Below are 24166 nucleotides of genomic sequence, written 5' to 3' on the forward strand. Positions count from 1 at the left end.
TGACTGGCAGGTTTAGTTCTTATTTAGCGTATAATTTAATTAAAAAATTATAAAAAATAATAATAATAAAAACAATAAAGGGATAGTTCACCCCAAAAAATGTAAATTCTGTCATCATTTACTTAGCCTCATGTTGTTTCAAACCTTTCTTTTTTTGGAACATAAAAGAAAGTATTTTGAAGACTGCTGGTAACAAAACCGTTTTGGTTACCATGACTTTCATTATATGTGACCCAGACCACAAAACCAGTCTTAAGTAGCACAGGTTTATTTGTAGCCAAAAATACATTGTATGGGTCAAAATTATCGATTTTTTTTTTTTATCGATTTCTTTTATGTCAAAAATCATTAGGATATTAAGTAAAGATAATGTTTCATAAAGATATTTAGTAAATTTCCTAAAATAAATATATCAAAACGTAATTTTTAATTAGTAATATGCATTGCCAAGAACTTCATTTGGACAGTTTTAAAGGTGATTTTCTCAACATTTTGCTTTTTTTGCACCCTCAGATTCCAGATTTTCAAATAGTTGTATCTCTGCCAAATATTGTCCTATCATAACAAACCATGCATCAATAAAAAGCTTATTTATTCAAGTTTCAGATGAAATTGACCCTTTAGACTAGTTTTGTGATCCTGGGTCACATATTAACAAAAATATGGAGATGTTTCTCAAATTATCTTCTTTTATGTTCCATAGCTTGTGTTATGTTTATGTGTAATAAATTTAATGTTGAATCAAATAAAATATTTCTTTCTACTTGATACTTTTTCATTTAACACAAAAATAGCTTTAAATAATCTTTTGGAGGTATTTTCACAGTCAAAATTATTTTACGATTAATTAGATTAATTAATCAACACATTGTGTAATTAAATAGATTAAAAATTTTAATTTTTATCATTGTAGTGTAATTGTGTTTACACACCGCTAAGACGCATTATATGCAAACACCATGTAGAAGTAAATTTTGCATCCGTTGCCCCCTTTAAACACAGTGTTTCAGAGTTGGGGGCTTGTCAGTGAGAAAATGACAGACACAATCCACCTTTTTTTGCAATGTGGAAGAAAACTACTTTTTGTGAATGACTGAGACTTTGGAGAAAGCGTAACGGTCAACTTAGATCATGTGTGCTTTGATAACCAATCACTTTACAGCCTTGCTGTCACTGAATATCTGAGTTGTGTGACAGTTAATCACTATTTGTGGAGACCAAAGGAATGAATGAGAACGAAACTGAACCCTACCTGTTACAAAACTGTCTATAACTTTTTATAGAACAGACTTTTTCAATGTAAACAAAAATGAATGCAAACACGTTAAAGATTAGCCTATAGACTGTTGGTTGATTAAATGATAAGCTGTTTTTCTACAAAAGCAGTTTATTCAGTGTAGCGAAGCCTCTCCTCCACTGACATCCATTAAAAAAGTGGCCTCAGGCCTCCTTCCCTGCGTGCTGTATTGTTATGCTTTTTTGTTGTTGTTGTTTTTTTTACTAACCTTGGAGGAATGCCTTGAAGCGGTTCTGTTTCTGATTTATTAGCCACTTTCTGTAAAAAGCTAGAGGAATAATAAAGTGCAGTAAATGCTAAAATTATTTGCGCTACAGACCACTGTGTTTGTAATTACAATAAACTGAAATAATAACATAAGAAATACCTGTTTCCAATATCAAGCATAATGAGCTGTTTTGCACAGCTAAAAATAACTGCAATGGGATGCCAGTGGAAGCCTTGCAGATTCAAGTTAAATGCAGCATCTGTATTGATAGCAAATTTGTTCAGTTGAATGACCCCCCCCCCCCATATTTTATCCTAAGTGTACTTAGGATAAAAATATCGAATGGCTAAATTTACAACTTTATACATTTATTTAGAATGTAAAATGCAAAAACACACACAATGTGCATTCTTTAGTCATAATTCAGTAGAAGTAGAGGTTAAAAAAATCATGCTGAATTTTTTGATAGAAAAGGTACATTGACATCTTGAGCACACCTGACATCGTAATTACAGCTTCCCAACTCGTAAATACAAACTTCCCATTAGGACTTGAATGCACAATTAGTATCTGTTGTGGATGTACTGAGCTGCTTGCACGAGTAAGTGGGGAGGATGTATGGGAATCTCTCTCAAATTTTATGCTGATAAATGACTTGTGGGATGTAGTCATTATGAATCTTATTATTCCAAAGCAAGCTTTACTTTGCTGTCTTGTCTTCGTCCATATGTTCTCTTTTTTTAAGGCCAACTTTGGTCCTTCAGATGGCAGATTCTTTGTCATGGGGGATGGTTTTAATTGGATTTATACAAAAAAAAATCTCTAAAGGGGGTGAAAAAAACAGGAAGAGAATAAAAAAGATCAGAACACAGCAGTCCCAGACAATGCCTTTGAGGCACATAATGAGCTGTTGTCAAAGGCAAATAATTTCATTAGCTGTCACAATGAAAGCTACACCAAAAATGCTCACTCAGCACCGAGCCTCAGAGAAAGCACCGGGATGACATTTTGAGAATGAAACCTTCATATTCCCATGCACACACACACACACTATAACATCATAATGATTCGGACAGAGAGATGAGGATTTTGGGTAATTGTTCTCATTCTTGTTTATACCGTTTTGTATTGTCCCAGTCTGGAGTGCTGGACGTGGGTGAGGGAGATCTTCGTGAAGGATCAAATCATGTGGGAGTCAGCTCTGAGTGACGGCAGGCCAGGGGAATAATTTGCGTCCGCAGATTGCCCATGACTCCGGTCGCATCGTCTCATTTCCCAAACATGAATTTCGGCAGCTGATAAGATGGGACATTTCTTTGGCAGATAGCATCTTGTGCTTAGCAAAACGCTCGCAGGGGCCGCAGCCTCTCACATGCCTGCAAATACTGTATGTTTGTGTGAGTCATCCAAATATTAATACCTCAAGTGCGGTGAACACGCACACTATGCGCTGTTTTAAATTTGCAGGGCCGGTTTAGATGCGACTCGTATTGAACCCAACGTAAACAAGAAAATTGAGTATTTTATTCAATAAATTAGACGTGTGATGAGAAATGCTAAAGTTCAGCTTCAGTGCAAATTATTTATGAACCTTTTAGACAAATTGTCAAACTTTTCTGTTTACCTTTTAAGCTACAAGAGAAAAAGTAAAAAAGAAAAACATTATCTTTAAAACCACAAAACCAAAGCTGGATAGAAAGAAATCGATAAAATATCTATTCTTCTCTAAATGTTCAAAACAAACTTTCCAATTATAAACATGAGGGGATTTTTTTTTTCTTTAAAATGTCCAGTAAGGATATCTAGCCAATTTGATATTCGAAACAGCAAATATGTAAACTGTGATGTTTTCGAGTCCAGGGGGGTTTAATTTAAGAAAAACACTTATTGAATTACATTTAATATATTTTAAATGTTGTTTTCATATAATATCCACCTTTTTCCTGAGTAACCGATGAGTGCCACCATGATGGATTCTAATGAATCAATTGTTGGCTGCACAGTAGCAGCAATAAGCGTAAGGAATTTCTGTAAAGTACTTGTTTTGCATACCAGTAAATCTGTCCATGTCCGGTGCTGTATGCCTTGCATAAATGATTATAAAAGAAAACGAGCATGGCTTACAGCGCTTAAGTTAAAATACTGTGTGAAAAAACAAAATAATGTGTGCTCTTACCATTTTGTGGACAAAATCCTGCAAACTTCACCCAGATGGGGAGCTGTAAAGAGTGTTTTCACATAGCTTCATCAATTGGCCATATTGGCACACTGAACATAAACAATGACACTGACCTGAATGGAACTTGCTAATTTTGTTGATTATTACTGCTGAAAATGGTCAATTATTGTCATGTTTTGATACTGTACTAATTGGTGGGACTGCCAAAAGTACAAGTAACAAATCAAAAAGAAGAGTGCAAAAAACTGTCTGAGGAACAAAAGGCGTTTGTAGTTGGCCGGTCAGGTAGGTGAAATATTAGGCTAATATCTTAATTAATGCTCGTATGTATCTTTAACACATATTAACTTTAGTTTGTCAAAATATTGCGCCCTTTCCTTCTTACTAAGTCCTTCTCTATATGATTAAGCAGCTTCCACACATACTTTCCGTGGTTTAGACAGCATAAATTAGCAGAACAACGTATTCAGTAGTACAATCAATGCTGTTGTTTACGTCTGAGTATCTCCAATATTGGCTTCGCATCTGGGTAACTGACTAAACTGTGATGCAAGTGCGAACCCTCTTTATATGTGGGCTCATTTGTTTTCAATGCAGCTAACCTTACGTCGCTTCATGTCCTCTTCACGCTTATTGAACTACAAGTGAGTTATTGCAAAAAGACGGTCATTGCGACACTGTAAAGTGATTAAACTATGACTCCATGTGGTTTTTATTTTATATTTATGAACCGTTTTTAATAGGTTTAACGTTATATTATCGGCTCCAATACGTTAATTTGGCGAGACTTGCGGAGAAAGGTGGATAATGAGAATAAACTGAGCATTATGTGACATTTATTTTAAATATTAGGAAATTCTTAACAAAATACCAAATAACTGGACTTTACATCGTCATTGTTTTAAAGCCAGATTCTTAATTTTCTAGTACACAATTACATTTTTCCCAATCACACTACTATATGTTGACAAAGCCATATCTTTTTGTTCAAAAATGATGTTCATATCACATACAACCCTGGTATTCAGCTGCCAGATTTTGAAGTTGCTCATTCTACTCTGCATTTAAACATAGTTTTGCCTTCAGTTAGATTAGGTTATCAAGACATTTGGGTGTGCGCTTCAAAAATAATAAGTGTTTATTGTGATATAACTTGTTTTATTTGTGTCTGAAAAACCATTGTCAACTAAGTTACCCACTAACCCCCCCAGTACTGGTTTGTCCAATCCTCGCATAATTATCGATTAATTGACTGTCAACAGTGTTACACCAATACTATTGCTGCAAATTTTATGTTTATGAACATATATATACTAAACATATGTTTAGTAGTTCTAGGCTTCCATGTTAAGTATAGGCCTAAAACACTAAAAATGTCAACTAAGTTACCTGTCAACTGTGTTACCCAGTAAAGGTAACATGGTGGACAGTAGCAAACATAGATAGTAATTTATGCACATATTCCTACAGATCACCTTTATTTACATAGCACTTTATACAACATAGATTGTTTCAAAGCAGCTATGTAAGGTCATGCTTGGGTTTTTGGGAAAAGTAAAATTTTTTTCTTCACATTGTCAAATTCTAAATGTACCCCTAATTATAGAATGACCCTACAGACGCTCTCACACACACATACACGTCATTCACACAGGAACCAGACAAAAAAACACAGGTTTACATTGAATATCTGTATTATAAATAGAACATATTACATATTCTCTCATAAATACATCAATAAGTTATAACTTTAATGGTTTACCTAGCGTCTCGTCCAGTATCTATGTGTTTGTGGCTTCCGAGACCTCGCTACCTTTATCCCTGGAGCTGACCTCAAAGTCATAAACTGTTCGGCTGGCAATTAAGCAGACACTCTGTGCCGTTAAGCTCGCGAAATTCTCCCTCTAAATCACCTCGCGCTCACCCCACGCTCCACCGTGTCAACTGATATACGTCTTTTATTTCTCTTTTTGATAATTGTCCGATCGATACGCGGGAGCTTAACTTTCTCGGGTCTCGGACAGCATTATGGGATAGCACTACCGGCCACACGGTGAGTATAAAATGAAGGCTAGTGACACAAAGCCCAATCAAAACACTGCAACTATTCACCTCACAGAGACAGCACCGCTACACACACAGCACTAGAGAGGTTAGGATCTGTACAAGAGTAGGCAGAACAGATCAATCCAGCTCCGCTTATTCAGGAGAGAGAAGGCTATCGATTTATGTGGATCTAATCTCAAAGTCGTTTTCATTAGAGGTTTCGACGGGGATCTTTGAGACACATGAATATGTTTACATACTTAAAAAAAACGAGATGATGCAGAGGACAAATTACAAGCCAGTAATGTGTAGTGATAATAAATCTGAACATGCAAAACCTTAATAACAGTATGCCTTTATCTTTTAAACGAATGAGAAGGTAGCTAAGAAATTTTTTTTTCATTCAGAAAGTGCTTAGTTACATTATTTACACAAAGCCTATGAGTCATCAGTACACATAGGTGGCAGACTCGAATCACATTGCTATATACGACTGATCTAGACCAAGCGTTCGGAAATGCATGATTTTTGTGTGATTGAAAACCAGAGTCTTTTTATGATAGATACATCCAAAAATATTATGCCTAGAGGATAAACAAACTATTGCAATCATGCAAATTAAGCATTTGAAATCACAGGGATGCTGAAGTCCCTTGGAAAATGGCACATTGTGTTTCCTACAAGGTGCATAGATACACAGTTATGTACTATTTGAATTCTGTATTGCAAGACGGCGTCGACTGCGTTTGATCTATCCGGCTGTTTCTAATCCTCATCCTCAAGGATACTGAAATATGAACTAGTAGCTTTACAAATCTCCGCTCTCCCCAAACCCAGTGATATGAATCCTTCCTGAAATACAGCGTTATGAATGATAATGACATTTTCACTTTGCAACCATTTTGACATTTTTTTTCTTTCTCGTTCCCTCTCCCTGAATGTCACAATAGTGAGGACACTTCTGCCAGGAATTCAGCACTTCGCAGAGGCTGCACGGGAGCCCCGGCTCAAGTCATGTGTGGGAGGTAATAATATTTTGGTATAATGGGTTTAAGCCAGTGAATTAAACATTAGCTCAGCTCAAATAGAGACCAAACAGGGGGAAAAATAATGAACCGCAAATAAATAATTGAAGGCGGCATTGTTGTTTTTCAAATTGCTCACTCGGGGTTAGTCGTGTTTGTTTCTCGTTTGTTGCATAGGCCACGTTTACCGTCGTATAAACGCCAAACACTGAATGCACTCTCGCAGAGCTGAGAGTTACCGGCTCTCCTGAAACTGTGAAAGCCAGGAAGAGGGAAACGTTTGACTTGAGGTGCGACAGATTGGTTGAATTCTGGCCCCTTGGAAACATGTCCGAATACCGCACAGCTATATACTGAGGTGGTCCACCTGAGCCCTTTGGTAAAATCCTGTTACAGTAATATGAGTGAGCTTTCACGACCCTGAGCATACATGTCACACACATACAGGCAGAGAGATACACGGCCAGCAGTCTCTAGTATGTTTGCTCGATTAACCCTGAGCGGGATTGACATACTCCGGGTTGGTGTAGGAGAACCCCAGGAACTCGTCCTGGTCCAGATTCATGATAAACAGCTTGTCGGTGGGCGTGAGCTCCACGGCCATTTTAGTGAACTCCCGGTCAAAGTTGCAGGTATCTCGGCTGTTTCGCTGGAAGAAGAGAAAAATGACAGGTGTTAGCTGCATTTAGAAAAATATATATAGCTTTAAAGGGATAGTTCACCCAAAAATGAAAATTCTGTCATCAATTAATCACCCTCATGTTGTTCCAAACCCGTAGGACTTTTGTTCATCTTCAGAACACAAATTAAGATATTTTTGGTGAAATCTGAGAGCTTTCTGACCCTATAGACAACAATGTAACTGGAATTGTTCCCAGACCCAGAAAGGTAGTAAAGACATCATTAAAATAGTCCATGTGACATCAGTGGTTCAAACTCCAAATTTCTTCTCGTTTGATGCACCATCACGAGAGTAACACAACGCATTTGTGTGGTGCTGCTGAAGCAGGAGCTGGCATTCTGACGTAGAACGTCCATCTCTCATTCTGGTTCAAATAAGTAAGGCTGGGCAAAAAATTCAGACATGTTTACAAAGATATGCGTCTTCTGCTTGTAAACAAAGTTCAGTGCATCTGGGTTCTACGTCAGAACGCCGGCTCCTGTGTCAGCAGCACCACACGGATGCGCCGTGGTACTCTTATAAATGTAGAAGAGAAGAAATTGATGAATAAAATCTTTTTTTTTTTTTTTTGTTTTCTTTGCGCACGTCATGTGGCTTTCTATCGGGTGATCTTTGGACTTTTTTTTTCAAACTATTGTGGGGAAATGTCACTATGATTCACTGACGAAGGCTTGTTGCTGAAACATCTGATTGTTGATTGCTCTGTTGCAAAATTAAATGAAATTAAAAGTGATTAAGAAGATAAAGCAAGTGCAGATCCCTTACTTGAATATGTTTTTTAACATTATGCTTGAACCACTGTTGTCACGTCGACTACTTTAACGATGTCCTTACTACCTTTTTTGGGCCTTGAACATGTCAGTTACATTGCTGTCTATGGAGGGTTAGAAAGCACTGTGATTTCATCAAAAAATATCTTAATTTGTGTTCTGAAGATGAACAAAGGTCTTACAGGTTTGGAACGTCATGATGGTGATTAATTAATGACAGAATTTCATTTTTGAGTGAACTATCCCTTTAAAGTCATTAGATCTTAAAGCGATAGTTCACCCGAAAATGCTAATTCTGTCATTATTTACTCGTCTGCATGTTGTTCCAAACCTATGTGATGTTATTTTTTTTCTAGTGAAACACAATTAAAAGCATTTTTAAGAATCCTGTAGCTTTTGCCATGTGGCCACATCAAATGTCATTGATTTTTTGTAAGGTGTTTTGTAAAAAACATTATATTAAGATGTCAGACCTCTACTGTATATGCCACAGATTTTGAGAACTGTAGTGGAGAGGAATGAATAACAGCAAAGTGACTAGATATACAGCAAATTTAACAAAGCTATCATGTGACTTCAAAATACTTAGATTATAACATTAATAGATTATAACAAGTGATCTTTTTGAAGCTTGGCAGCACACGGTCATTATAAACTGCCATACGGAGAAAAAAAAAATCAACACTACTGTTCAAAAGCTTGGGGTCTGTAGGATTTTTTTGAAAAAAGCTTTTGATTTTTTTTAAAAAGATTTTTAAAATGTTTTTGAAAGCAGTCTATAATGCTCACCACTTATTTGTTCTAACATACAGTATAAATATATATGTGACCTTGGACCACAAAGACAGTCGTAAGTGTCAATTATTTAAAATTGGGATATATAATCTGAGGGTGCAAAAAAACAAAATATTGAGAAAATCGCCTTTAAAGTTGTCCAAATTAAGTTCTTAGCAATGCATATTACTAATCAAAAATGAAGTTTATATACATTTATGATAGGGAATTTACAAAGTATCTTCATGGAACATGATCTTTACTTAATATCCTAATGATTTTTGGCATAAAAGAAAAAAACAATCATTTTGGCCCATGTAATGTATAATTGGCTATTGCTACAAACATACCCATGACTGGGTATATTATGACTGGTTTTGTGGTCCAGTTTTCTTTTATAATTTATTTTAACACGTCATTTATTCTTGTGATGGCAAAGCTGAATTTTCAGCAGCCATTACTCCAGTCACAGTGTGAATGTACATATTTATAAATATGTACTGTACATAAAAAATAACAGCATATGGCTTTAGATTAATATGAGGCGAGTAAATAGTAACAGAATGTTAATTTTCGTCTGAACTGTCCCTTAAAAATCCATAATTATCCACATTAAATAAGAAGCTGATGAAAAGTAGACTCTAGGCAAAAGCCCAGCTGTGTTAAAGGCTGAAGAGGAATTATGTGCCAAAGAAGAAGGGATTCCACTTCAGGAGAAGACGCTATAACGCGCCAGCACTTAAAAAGACGCCGGGGCCACTGATGAGACTCATATCTCACTGACAGTCCCCATCCAGAGCTGCTGTGGGAGACGGCTCGCTGCGTCGACACACTGTGTGCTACCGTTTCTTTTATGAGATGCTAAAGCGTAGGCACTGCTGGCCTTTCTCTTTTACTCGATATGCCTCTGTCTCTGTCTCTCTCTGCGAGAGGAGTCTAAATGAAAGGGGCAGACGGTTTGTTAGGCCCACAGGCCTGTTCTTACTGGGAGAATTCCTCTCTGCTGCGCTACTGCTGCTGTGGCCTTGTGTGCCAGCGCGCCCGAGGGAAGAGCCAGCCTGGCTCAGAGGACACACACACACATTCAAACACACTGAGTGGGAGGACTGCGAGGGAAAGAGACAGACTAAAAGAAAGAAAGAAAGGAGGTAAGGTGGGTCAGAGTAAGCTTAGAAAGGGATGGAGGGAATGTGACAGAAGGTGTGGAAGAGATGGAGGGGACGGAGAGAAAAAATGCAGAGGGGAAAAGGAGAGAGGACTGGGCCTTCTCTGGGGCTAGACATTGTTAATGCACTGCTTGGCAATGTAAATCCACGAAGGGAAAGGAAACGCTAGTGTGGGGGGAGGGGTTTGCCCTCAATATGCTAAGCATCAGTGGAGCAAGAAAGCTTCGGCGACGCAAATACTACGTACCAATACACAAATGTACACAAGGCGCTATGCTATGTTGTCTTGTAGACGTGTGTTTGATATAGGGTAGTGGGGCTGTCATCTCAAACTATAGGGGAAAAAAAACATTTCTGAATGAGCACCACTACATTGCGGTGTTCAATAAAGTCGATATGGAAGCCTGTGTCTGCCTCAGAGTAAAAAAAATTAAATAAACATACATAAAAAGTAAATCGTTTTCTCATACAGTATTGGAGCTTTATATCTCACAATTTTCTTCTCATAACTGCAACTTTGTATCTCTTACTTGTGAGTTGTTCTCATTATTGTATCTTTACATCTGACCAGTGTGGTAATTGTGCACCACCCCAACCCCCCACCAACATTTTAGACTATCTCTTGTAACTGCACCTTCATATCTCACTATTTTAATTATTTCTTGTAATTTGTACATAATTTTGAGATCTCAGAGTTGTTAGTTTCTCATACTTGCAGCTTTATATTTCAATATTATTTTAAGTTTTGACTATTTCGCATAACTCTGCATTCCTATTTTACAATTGTGAATACACCTGTAACTAACTGTGATTGTGATTGTGATTTCTTGTAGTTGCAACTTCTCATTATTTTGACAATTTTTGGACCTTTATATCTCATAGTTCGGACTATTTCTCATAATTGTGCCTTCCTATCACACAGTTGTGAAAATTTATTTTAATATCCACTTTTTGTCTCACAATTGTGACTGTTTCTCATAACTGTGCCTTCACATCGCAGTTGGGAATATTTCTTTTAATATCGACTTTTTTGTCTCACAGTTGTGACTATTTCTCACAATTGTGACTATTTCTCATAATTGTGACTTTCTGATAATTGTGCCGTCATATCACAGTTGTGAATATTTTTTTAATATCGACTTTTTGTCTCACAATTGTGACTGTTTCTCATAACTGTGCCTTCACATCGCAGTTGGGAATATTTCTTTTAATATCGACTTTTTTGTCTCACAGTTGTGACTATTTCTCATAATTGTGACTATTTCTCATAATTGTGACTTCATATTGCAGTTATATTTTTTAATATCGACTTTTTGTCTCACAATTGTGACTATTTCTCATAATTGTGACTTTCTGATAATTGTGCCGTCATATCACAGTTGTGAATATTTTTTTAATATCGACTTTTTGTCTCACAGTTGTGACTATTTCTCATAATTGCACCTTCATATTGCAGTTGTAATTTTTTTTTTTAATATCGACTTTTCATCTCACAATTGTGACTATTTCTCATAATTGTGACTGTTTCTGACAATTGTGCCATCATATCACTGTTGTGAATATTTTTTTTTAATATCGACTTTTTGTCTCATATTTGTGACTACTTCTAATAATTAAACCCTTATATCACACAGTTGTGAATATTTCCTTTAATATCGACTTTTTGTCTCACAGTTGTGACTATTTATCATAATCGTGATTGTTCTCATAATTGCACCTTCATATTGCAGTTGTAATTTTTTTTTATATCGACTTTTTGTCCCACAATTGTGACTATTTCTCATAGTTGCAAGCAACTTACCTGTCATTATTTTGACAGTTTTGTCCTTCATATCTCACAAATGTGACTATTCCTCATAATTTTGACTTTGATCTTGTACTTCTGGTAATTACAACTTTATAAATAACTAACCACTGCAACTTCATTTCTAATAATTTCAAGCCCAGTAGTATAATTGAGCCCAATAGTTTATAACATGTGACTAAAATGTTTCTACTAAAATCATGATAATCATCATAAATTAATTAATAATTTTTTTCCCTCTGAGGCAGAAATGAGAATCTGTAAATCAACATGACCCTACTTAGTGTATATTTCTGGTCATGTTGCGAACAATTCATCAGCGCACGTTATTCTGAACAATTTTTTTTTTGTCTCATAATCTTTAATCAAAATGCAATAACTTGCTCTTATTCTGAAACTACATTCCTTTTTGCCAATACTGCAGGCTATTCCACAATCTTTTCTTGTTGAATATCCTGTTTCACTTGAAAATATGTCACGTTGTGGAAGTAAAATTGCTTGTAAATGGCAGTTCACACTGACTTTTAGACATCAAGAGAAGCGCAGAAAATAATCATGGTGGCCCAATATATATATACACATGAGTGCTAACCTTTCTCACAAATTAATCACAGTCTATTGGATGTCTGCTTGGATAATAAGGCCAAAAATGAAACCTGCCTTGGAAAAACAATGCAATTCAGTTAAGTTATTATTTTCACCTAAATAATTCAGCTTTCTGGTCAATGGTGAGCCTGAGGGAATTGTGGAAAGTGCAAAATATGTTTTACGCAGCATAATGCACGGTATTAAAGCAAACATTCAGTACGTTTTGAAGACAATAAACCAACAACGACAAGGCAGTGTGATCTCTTTGTTTTCAAGGCAATGAACACAGCACCTTAAAATGACAAAGAACAGGAACAAGTCGCTTTCAGGTGAGCAAGACAGAGAGAAGGATGAGAGTGCTGTCAAAGCACAGCGAAAAGGATTTACAAACAACCAGGATCACAGACGCAGAGAAGACATATGACTTCAAATATTGGTATGCAGATCACATCAAACAAGAGAAAACTAGGGGAGAGAAATGGTCCAGAAGAGCATTTGAGATCTCCTGGCACCAAGCACATGGATAAAAACAGCTCCAAACAACAGAAAGAATACAGTAGACAGGAGGAAGATATATGATACAACAACAGAAGCACATTTCCTACCTTATGTCCATTTGCTGGTTCAAGCACACCACAGCACATCGAAGCACACAAGCCACAACTCCAGAGCGATGGCCACTAGATTACCTGGGCTCTCAAGAGCCAAACAGTTCAGAGAAAAATGGCACTGGGCATTGGCATGGAAACCTCAGGACTGCAGGTCAATGCAAATGGAATTTTGAATGACTAGTTTTAATTCTAGTAAAAATACTAATGAGCCTACAAATCTGTCTACTGTTGCATGGATCCATGTGTAGGTGTAATACAATATAAGATACAGTGGGATCCAAAAGTCTGACAGACCTCAAGCCTAGGATATAACATTGCAAAAAATGCAAAAAATGCAGCAAAAAAAAAAAGGTAAATAAATAAATGAATAAATTATACATATATTAAATGATAAATAAATACATATTAATTACAATAAAATTAAAAATAAAATTAAATCTGGAAATGTAATGTGTTAATCTAGCTAAAAATACACTTCATATATTATAATAAAATGTACATATATAATATATTAAATGGAAAATTAATCACATAAATAAACTGTTATGCTGTCATATAATTTGTTACATTTGAAAAATTAAATAAATAAACAAAACTAAATAAAATATTAATCATAATAAAATTAAAAATAACAATGAAATCTGGAAATAAAACTTTCAGAAATTTGAAACTGAAATGCATTAATATACTGTAACTACAATATAATAAAAATACTATAATAAAATGTTCATATATAATATATTAAATGGCATAAACAAACAAAAAAATACAATTCTGAACTGTTCAATCTAATCAGATAAGTAATAATTTGTAACTTATAATCTTCGAAGCTCTAAAAGGTGACATTACAATTAGCATCACCCATAAATCCACATTTATATCCCTAAATTGGCAATTGACCTTTGGAGGTATGTGGGCACAGGTGTAGCGCTGGGTATCAGGAACTGAAAAAATGTTAACATCAGAATGGATATAACAGATCAAAGAGCGTAAAAAGAACATCCACCAAAATATTTGTCATCCTGAAGCGGCACTAAATGATATATGACACTAATTAGAGATGAATGATGGTCCAAAATGGTCTCAGTTGACAGGAATATCCATGCTAGCTTGCCATGCTGATGCAGGCCAGTGCCATTCTGTGTTGATTAGATACAGGTCTGTTTGACAAGATGAGATTAGCACGGGCACACTGAGCAGTTCACTTCCCATATGACGCACGTCGTGGACATATAAGATAGCGGTGGATGACAGCAGAACAAGGGACGCCGGCACATCGAGAATACCAGAATTTATCGCCCATGGTTTCATACAGATATACAGCAGAGATAGGGTTCAAGACGCATGCCGTACCAAAAGCCCCGAAGGGAATGACGATAGTAAAAAAAGCTCTCGGGAAGGAGAGAAAAGACGAGAGACACTCTCCTTTAAATCCAAGGTGTTCACTTTGCCAGGCTTTAATTCCAATCGTGATTCTGTAATTTTGTGCGATACTAAGGCACAGAGCTTTCTATAAAGGAGCGGATTAGCGGCGAGCTGATGTCAGCGCAAGAAGAGAACAGCAGTATCAAACGCTGACCTGTTTTCAGCTGATAAGCCGCACACACTTCGTGCTAACCGACTCATTTAATTTGAGGCTGCGACATTCAGAATTAATTAACACTCTTGTGCGGAGCGCCAGACTCAACTGTGCACCGCATATATGTAAAAACAACAAGTTTGAGCGATCACAGAGACCCCCATGCTGATTTTGACGCTGCTACTTACATAAGCAGGCCAACCACCACTCAGATGTTCACAATAAGCGTTCGCAGCATGTTTAATATGGCATCTAAAGCGTCTCTCTAGTTTTCACCCACCCTTATGTATGTTCTTCCCATATGTCATTGGCTGAATGGTGGTGGAACAGGATGAAATGTTCTCATGTTAAGTGGCAGGCATGAAATATGCAGAGCTTAGCGTGGGCACGTGCTGCGCACCGTCCAAGGTTTTATACGGCGGTGCTCTGAGCAAATTGACAAGACTTCCTCTGAACCAAGCGGTTCAGAAACACATACAAATAATGCTTTATGTGATCGAATAAAATGTCACACCACCTAGATAGCACACGTACGTCTGCAAGATGTCTGTTAAAGATCACTTCCCTGATAGCACACGTACATCTCGGAGACGTCTGCAAGAGTGTTTGCTCTTCTGCAAGACGTCTATAGGACGTCTCCTATCAGATGTCAAATAGACATCTATTAGATGTCTTTATGATGTTTATGGTTTAGAATGTATGTAAAACAGATGTCTGTCAGATGTTTGCACACAGTAGATGCTTCCAGATCAAGAGATCTTTAACAGACATCTTGCAGACGTACGTGTGCTATCTGGGTTGATCTGGAAACCCTTGATAGTACAAGTACATCTCGGAGATGTCTATTTGACGTCTGCATTTACATCTGCAAGACGTAGTTTGCTCATCTGCAATACGTCTATTGAACGTTTCCTATCAGATGTCAAATAAACGTCTAGTTGATGTCTTTAAGATGTTTATGATTTAGAATGTATGTAAAACCAACATCTTGCAGATGTCTGCCAGACATCTGGGCACAGCACATGCTTTCCAGATCAAGAGATCTTTAACAGACATCTTGCAGACCTACATGTGCTATCTGGGAAGCATCTGCTGTGTAAAAACATCTGACAGACGTCTGTAAGATGTCAATTTTACATACATTCTAAATCATAAACATCTAATAGATGTCTATTTGACATCTAATAGGAAACATCCTATAGACCCATTGCATATGAGCAAACAATCTAAAAAATACATTTTGCAGATGTTAAATAGATGTCTTCGAGATATATGTGTACTATCAGGGCAGGGTCTGGGTTTCCAAGGTCAAGAGTATTACAGGTATGCTTGAATTTCAAGGTTATATACACTCAAAATTGCAATGAGGGAAACAACGCAAAACCAAGGCTATTGAGGTTTCAGTTTTATTTAAATGCATACTTGTGGTTTTTTTGTGGAAAATACTTTGGCACAAGAAAAGCACTGAGGATGTATGAAGCAAAGCACACAGAAAGGTCAAGAGCACTCGCTAAAACACTAGGGGTAGTTCGTTGTAATTCATGCAGAAAGCTTCTATGCACATTTTGTGGTGTAGAAAACACAAAGAATTGCCTTTTTTTGTTTATTTTTATCTACAATACTGACCACATAGAATTCATAACATTTAAGAACATTTGACACATTTTATTTGCTTATATTATTTTAAGACACTTAAAAAAAACTCCTCGCTATATTTTGTTTTTGGCAGAAATGACATTCCATAACATGTCCTTTGTTTTCCTATCCCGCAATTTTCTACGACATATCTGAAAACCTTCTCATGTGAGAAGCCATTTTAGAGAGGTTATCCCTTCCCTGAAATCCCATGATGAAGATATGATATGAAGCCCCAGCGGTTTCCAATAAAAGCCACTGGCCGCTAGTCAGCACGGATAAGCGCTCAGGGAACTCTGATGTCTGAGAGGATCTGACCCGATTCTGTGGATGTGTGGCTCTTGTGGCCTTTCCAGTTCCATTTAGTGATACGGTATCTGTTCCACACAGGGACTTCGCTGCTGACACGAACAGTGCTCGCGTTTCTAGACCGACTGTCGTATCCGAGTCGTCAGCGTGCTAAATTAGGACACCGTATTAAAGCACTGACCAGCCTGTGTTGGATCCATTAACACAACAACGGTTGTGCTTATGAGCAATGTTTACACGCTTGAAATGTTTTATTTCCAAAGCTACACCGTCTAATTGCGTTGCAAATTATTCGTCAGCTTTATATCCTGTTCTTCTCGCCGCCTTTGATGCTTGTTCCACACAAACGTTGCGGTATTCTTTCAGGGTTTCAATATAATGTGGCGGGTCTCTATTGACGAGCTTCGAGATGGAATCATTCAAGCGAAGTGAAGCTGTATCAATGCATCCCAACTAGACTAATTTGCTCATTCACAAGCTCTTCAATGAAATCCAGGGTGTAATTTTAAGATATTACCCATGGGTCATCTCTTTGTCATCGTAAACCCCAATGATGGTTCTATTTGTACATGCATATCTAACATAGGGGTCAGTAATATATGGCCGACGGGTCTTTTAAAGGTTATTGGCTACAGCGCTAGCACGTTTCTGATATTAGCACTCGTTCTCACGTCCTGTCTCAATCTGTAATTGTCTCAAGCAGGAGGTAGTTGATATTTAATGTGCCTGTCAAATACCTCTCGATAAAATCCGGCTGACCTTTAAGCAGAAGTCAAGTGTTAAACAAGGAAGAGCCAACGGGAACCATCACAGGAGTCATGCTTCCTGTACATGGGTGAGTGTTTGCTGATGGTGTGAGATGATCAGGCAAAATAAGCAGATCACTACCACAATCAGGCACATCCATTAAGCTCTACTGGCCCATACATACACACAAACAGGATACAGGCATCCTAAAAAAGTCTTATTTACTCATGCTTCCAAAAAAAAAAAAAGAGAAAAACTTTGGTCAATTTCTGTTATCTACTTGTCTGTACAATGCAAGTCAGAGATGAAAACAAGACTAGGGTTCACGATAGGGCTAACTATACTAGGGCTAACCGTCATGCAAAAACCTTTTGAGTTTGCATTCGTTTTGAAACAGGCAAAAAGGTTTGATTATAAAATCAGCAGAATATCACTGTCACAGGCTGGATAAGAAGAGCGAGGGTAGCCATTATGCATCTTGTATGCAATTCATGCACCTTCAGTGCAAATGGCTGATTCTGAACACCGATGGTGTTCGAAACACACACACATCTCAGGATAGTTTAGAAAAGAGCTATGCAATACACACCGCATTCAGGAATAATAGTATAAAGAGACAGCCTTTAGATTCGAACGTTCCTCCAGCATGGATACACTCAATGGGATGTCGTGAAAAGCTGCAGCGTCCTTCAGGCTAGTCTACGAATATCGAAATTTCGCATGCATATGTATATGGTTTAGTTTCAGTGCATGGCTGTTTATATACATACACGTGGCCGTTTTTTACCGAGTGTATGATACATAAACGTTTGGAGGTTTGATGAAGAGGGGGTTTTGATGGAGGGTTGGGTTAGTTTTAGGAGGTCGCCCTTAACTCTGGGCTTCCATGGCAGGGTATTCGGGGTTTATGAAGGAAAAGCCCTCGAACTCGTCTTGGTCGAGGTTCATGATGACCTCCTGGTCTGGAGGGGTGAGAACCGGTGGATGGCGGGTGAAAAAGCGGTCAAAGTTCTCTGCATCCCGGCCACACTGCAGGAGGGAGAGAAGAACAAGAGAGGCATGTAATGGATGGAGGATGATGAACATGGTCATAAAGACAAAAGCAGAACGTAAAAAAGAGAACAAAGAAAAGTATGGGAATGGATGTGAATGTAAGGGATATGACAGCTGTTGTAGATTACTGAACAGCAGTTCGGATACATGGATACATATCCTGTTGGACAGACCAGCATACTCTAGGCTGCTGAAACAGCTTTACGTGATTGTTTACACTTTTAACTATATAAGGAATCAAAAAGAACCATTTGAGATCCCCAAAGAACCTTTCAGTGGAACCAGTTTTTCCTAGTGTGAAGAACTAATAATCTAAAGAAACTTTTGTGCAATGCAAAGGTTTCATAGATGTAAATACAATTCAGAGAATCAAAAATGCCAATGAAGAACTTTTATTTTTAAGACGTCTGTCATGATTTACTCCCATTCAAGTCATTCCAAAGCTATATATTTAAAAAAAAAAAAATAACTTCCTCAAAAACAACTAAAAAAACCCATGAAATATTAGTTCACTCCTGAATAATTTCCTGATAATTTACCCCCATGTCATCCAAGATGTTTATGTCTTTCTTTCTTCAGTCAAAAGTAGTGAAACGATCTGTCATTTTCTAAAAAAATAAAATTGATATACTTTTTGACCACAAATGCTCACCTTGCACTAGCTCTGCGATGCATGTCCATGACGTCGCGCATTACGTAAACATGTTGGAAAGGTCATGCATGGTTAGTTCTTCGTCTGTGTACTCCGGTTCATAAAAGGTAGGGTAGGGTGAAAAACGTCATCTCATTTTCTCCTCCAACTTCAAAATCGTCCGACATCGTTGTTTTACTTTTTTGTAAAGGGCATCTGACTTTCTTTGCACATATGTTTTGTAAACACTGGATCAGTACTTCCACATGACTACGTAATACGTTAAGTTGTGGACACAGACCTAGTGTAAGACTAGCAATTGTGGTTAAAAAGTATATATATATATATATATATATATATTTTTTTTTTTTTCCTTTTTTTTTTTAAGAAAATGACTTATTGTTTCGCTAGATAAGACCTACATGAAGACTACATGAAGAAAAGTCCTGGAATGGTTTCCTGAAAAACCTCAATTTCTTTATGACTGAAGAAAGAAAGACATGAACATCTTGGATGACATGGGGGTGAGTAAATTACCAGGAAATTTTCATTCTGGAGTGAACTAATCCTTTAAGTGCTATGTTTAAAGCCATATGATTGCTGGAGAAACAGACCAAAATTGAACTCATTATTTAATGAAAATCTTGACTCCATTGAAAATACTTGTGAAGTAATGATGTTTGATTCAAATAAATCATTTCAGTCAGATTTTTTTTTTTTTTTTTTTTTTTAGATTTATTTTTGTAGAAAATAGAGGACAGTAGAAAACTGACAGGCTCACTGACTCAAAGATCTGTTTGCAGTGGTTCACTGGAGGAGAAGATTATCAGTGAATAATGACTTTAGTCTGTTCATCAAACCATCACACTGCATCCTAAGCCAAATGTGACCCTGGACCACATAAGGATCAATTGCTTTCCACTGATGTATGGTTTGTTAGGATAGGACAATATTTGGCTGAGATACCACTATTTGAAAATCTGGAATCTGAGGGTGCAAAAAAAAAAAAAAAAAAATACAAAAAAATAAATCTAAATATTGAGAAAACTGCCTTTAAATTTGTCCAAATGACGCATATGACTAATCAAAAATTTAAGTTTTGACATATTTATGGTAGGAAATTTACAAAACATCTTCATGGAACATGATCTTTACTTAATATCCCAATGATTTTTGGCATAAAAGAAAAATTGATCATTTTGACTCATACAATGTATTTTTGACTATTGCTACAAATATACCCGTGCTACTTAAGACTGGTCTTGTGGCTCAGGGTCACAAATGTAATATAGTGCATAAGTCATATATTATTCATTTTAAAGTGCTAATGCATCCTTTTGCGTTCTTCATATGCATTCCAGCAAAAAAGTCAGTCAAAGTTTGGAACGACATGAGTAAATTATAACAGAATTGAAATTTTTAAGTACATTGACCAGCATTTTTTCACTGGTCCACCAGTTGCACAAGTATAGGACTTCATTTGAATTGGTAAAAGCCTGAAGCTGGTCTTTCCATCATGGTATTGGGTATAACTTAGAGAATATGAATTTGTGGAGGCACGTGTTAGACCTTTACACTCATACTGATACAGAAATATGTTATAGATGTCAATGGGGTGTTAGGGTGTCATTCATGATGCTTTTGAAAACAACAACAACAGTGAAAACAATAACAACAGCATTAATGCCACCACGAACACATACGCTTCAGTTCAAATGTCAGCTTGTGAAATTCCAATGTTCTTTTGCACTTCCAGTGACATTTAAATAGCTCGCTCATCATAATGGTAAGAAACAGGTAAGTCCACGCAAGCGAATTTGTAAATAAGAGTGAAATCCTTTGCACTGCATGTTCACACATGCGGACACCTTTACATGGAAAGCATTGATCAGTGGCAGTCCAGTACGATATCAAAACTCACCTTTTACAGCCCAAGTCATGCAATATTCATGACCAGGACTCAGAAGCAAAGTCAAACCATCAGAATATTCCAAACCTGGCCAGTTCTCTAGCTCTGGCCCATGATGAGGTATCTCTGCATCCTCTCCTTTGGCAAACAATACTGTAGGAGCAGCCACAATGAAAGGAAAAATCTGGCAAGTGGTGAAAATTAGAGCGCTCACGATATGATGCACATCACAATCCATGTGTTACTGTTCAACATATGCATTATCTTATAACAACATATTGTGACTGCATATTTTGTTCTATACGGTAATACTGTGCGGTCATTAGTGGAGAATCAGCACCAGCATTGTAGATCACATATTATATGCGTGAATCAAACATATTATATACAGACCAGCTGCACAGGACAAAATCACAAGCTTTCGACTTCATCATTTCCACCAATCAGAGTGAAGACCTTGTCTATAAAAGGTTCTGCTCCTAATAAGCACAATGGGTGGGCAATCAACTTTGGGTCCATTTGCTACAGCTCCTTCACAATGAAAGAAATTTACTTGCACAAAACCTGTCACAATACACTATTTTTTCCATTTTCCCATGTTGTCAGTGTTGCATTACATTTAGTGAACTTAAAGGGATAGTTCACCCAAAAATAAAATTACCCCATGATTTACTCACCAGGTGTTATGACTTTCTTCTTTCAGATGGAGTTATATTAAAACATGTCCTGGCTGTTCCAAGCTTTATAATGGCAATGAATGGCTGTTGGGATTCAATAACAGAACCAAGCTTTGTTTACAGCAAAGAAAAACCAGTCTCCTCTTGGCTTATATCGTAATCCTCATTCTATACTTAATATAATTTGTGTCCAGTGTTTTGTTTTGCTTTTACCTCTGTGCTTCCGTGTTCGTCACCGCATTCGCCAGCATAATTCGTTGTAACGCTACTCTCTCGTGAACGTGCATGCGACAGTTAGCGTGTGGAGTGCACTGTATTGGGCTTCTGTTGGACTACTCAATCCCAGCAGCCATTCACTGCCATTATAAAGCTTGGAAGACCCAGGAAATTTACAATTCCGATTATATTCATCTGAAAGAAGAAAGTCATATACACCTAGGATGGCTTGAGAGTGAATAAATCATGGGGTAATTTTTCATTTTTAGGTGAACTATTCCTCTAAGAAACAACAGACTCTAAGAAACAACAATCAACAGTTGTACAGTTGATTAATTCCACAAGTGGCACTTAAACTAATGACAATTATTCGTAATTAATCCATTTCTCACCTCAGTCATTGATTCTGATAGATTGAGCCACATTCAAAGCTGTTGTAAAATACTCTACAAACATACCCCTTTGTTGACTTTTGTGTGTTGCTTGGAAATCACTTTGTTGCAACCACAACTGTTTCTGAGAAACTAATATACATTGTTTGGTGGAAAAATACTGTTTTTATTTATATCATTACACTTTATTTGCTCTGTTTTATTTTGTGAAATCTTACTATGTATATGGAATAACCGTTTTATAACAGCAATAAGCCCCGTGAAGCCGTGGTTTACAGTGAATTTATAACAACTAAGGAGGTTTTAGGCACTCTGCTTCACATCCTGCCTAACAACGCCATTATATATTTACTGTAAACCACGGCTTCTTGGCAAGCTTGTATCCACCTAAATCAATGATTTAAAAAAGCATTTTTGGCAAATCCAGGTAATTTACCATATAAATATTATGTTTTTAAAGTTTATGACTGGTATAGCACCAGCTGTAGTATGATCTCCTTAAAACTCTGAATGCTTGTCACATGTGCTCACCAGATTTAGTAAAGTTTTGCATTTTCCTTTAGGCTTTATATGATTCAATTTGAACAGGCTCCTTTTTTGAATTACCTTTTTTGATAATTATTGACCCAGAGTCCAGATAATTGTACTGCAGTGTTTTTTTCCGGATTGAGCGAATACCCTAGGACTAGTTAGGTAGATTTTTTATATGTTGCATCATTTAACAAACGATTTGATTGACAGCAGTGGTTCTAGAGGCAAAGTTCTTTGGAATGTGGAGTTCTATCTTATGATATGAACATCACGTGTATGTGCGAAAAAAACAGTGCAATGTACAATCATTTACATCCTTGAAAAATGTGATACCACCCCCCCCAGTGGCTGATTTCTTTCCAGTTTGTCACAGACCTTTGAGGCCGTGAGTCAAACAGGCCAATTGAGTTTTGTTCTGATCGGCCTCCGTTAACCTTGTCTAATAGGTGCTCAAACTTCTTTGGCCAATGGCAGCCACGTTTTTTTGAGATACACAAATGTCCTTATAGACAATTGTGGCACTTCGGATCACAACAGTGAAAGTGGCCAAGCTCTGCAAACTCATTCCGTTTAGGAGTTACAGGCATTTTACTAAAAGTGGCCCTGTCCATTTGGCATTTAACTGTCTTGAGCCAGAATACACAGAGTTCAAGGACTGCAAGGGAAGATGAGCGTTTGAGAATAAAAAGTATTTAAACTGTATTATTTTTTTTAAAATAACCGATCGTTTCGCTAGATAAGACCCTTCTTCCTCAGATGCGATCGTTTACAACCGCATTTGGGATCGTTTGAAGCCACATTTAAACTGCTTTTTAGAAGTTCAAAATCAGGGCACGATATCAGTCCATTATATGAAGAAAAATGCTGAAATGTTTTCCTCAAAAAACAATTTCTTTACGACTGAAGAAAGAAAGACACATCTTGGATGACAAGGGGCTGACTGCATTAAATGTGAATCTTTGTTTTGGAAGTGGACTTCTCCTTTAATGCATCCTTGCTGAGAAAAAATATTCATTTCTTTACAAAAAATTAAAGTTTTGAGGGTAGTGTATACACAAGCATTTATATACATATACTAAAATTGTTTATAATCGATCACTGCATGATTTTTATTAAGGTTTACAAAAAACATGTTACCTCCTGAGCCTGTACCTCAACTTTGTGTAAACAGAAGCATTAGTAAGACCAAAACCGTTCATATAAACACTCCCTACGCCACTGGGCAGCCCAACAAAAGCTTGAGCCTTTAAAAGCCCCATTTCATACAGCATGAAATGACCTCATTTTCTTGACTGTACCATTAGCCCAGAATCCTTAGCGTGGACCTGGCAGCAAAC

The 24166-nt window shown here is 37.0% G+C and overlaps 1 protein-coding gene across 2 annotated transcripts in view; it reads right to left on the minus strand.

Annotated features, from left to right (window-relative positions):
• Positions 1-5370: 5370 nt before the first annotated feature.
• prkcbb (protein kinase C, beta b) overlaps positions 5371-24166 on the minus strand; it is a 158612-nt gene continuing 139816 nt past the window's right edge. Inside the window, exon 17 of one of the 2 annotated variants that reach the window (XM_051102886.1) lies at positions 5371-7404. In XM_051102886.1, coding sequence (XP_050958843.1) covers positions 7246-7404 — 159 coding nt within the window. In that variant the 3' untranslated portion in view covers positions 5371-7245. Of the gene's footprint in view, positions 7405-16116; positions 18450-24166 lie in introns of those variants that run through there. The other variant, XM_051102880.1, reaches the window with a different exon arrangement.

Source organism: Labeo rohita, chromosome 3 (genome assembly GCF_022985175.1).
Source record: "Labeo rohita strain BAU-BD-2019 chromosome 3, IGBB_LRoh.1.0, whole genome shotgun sequence".
Lineage (NCBI taxonomy): Eukaryota > Metazoa > Chordata > Actinopteri > Cypriniformes > Cyprinidae > Labeo > Labeo rohita.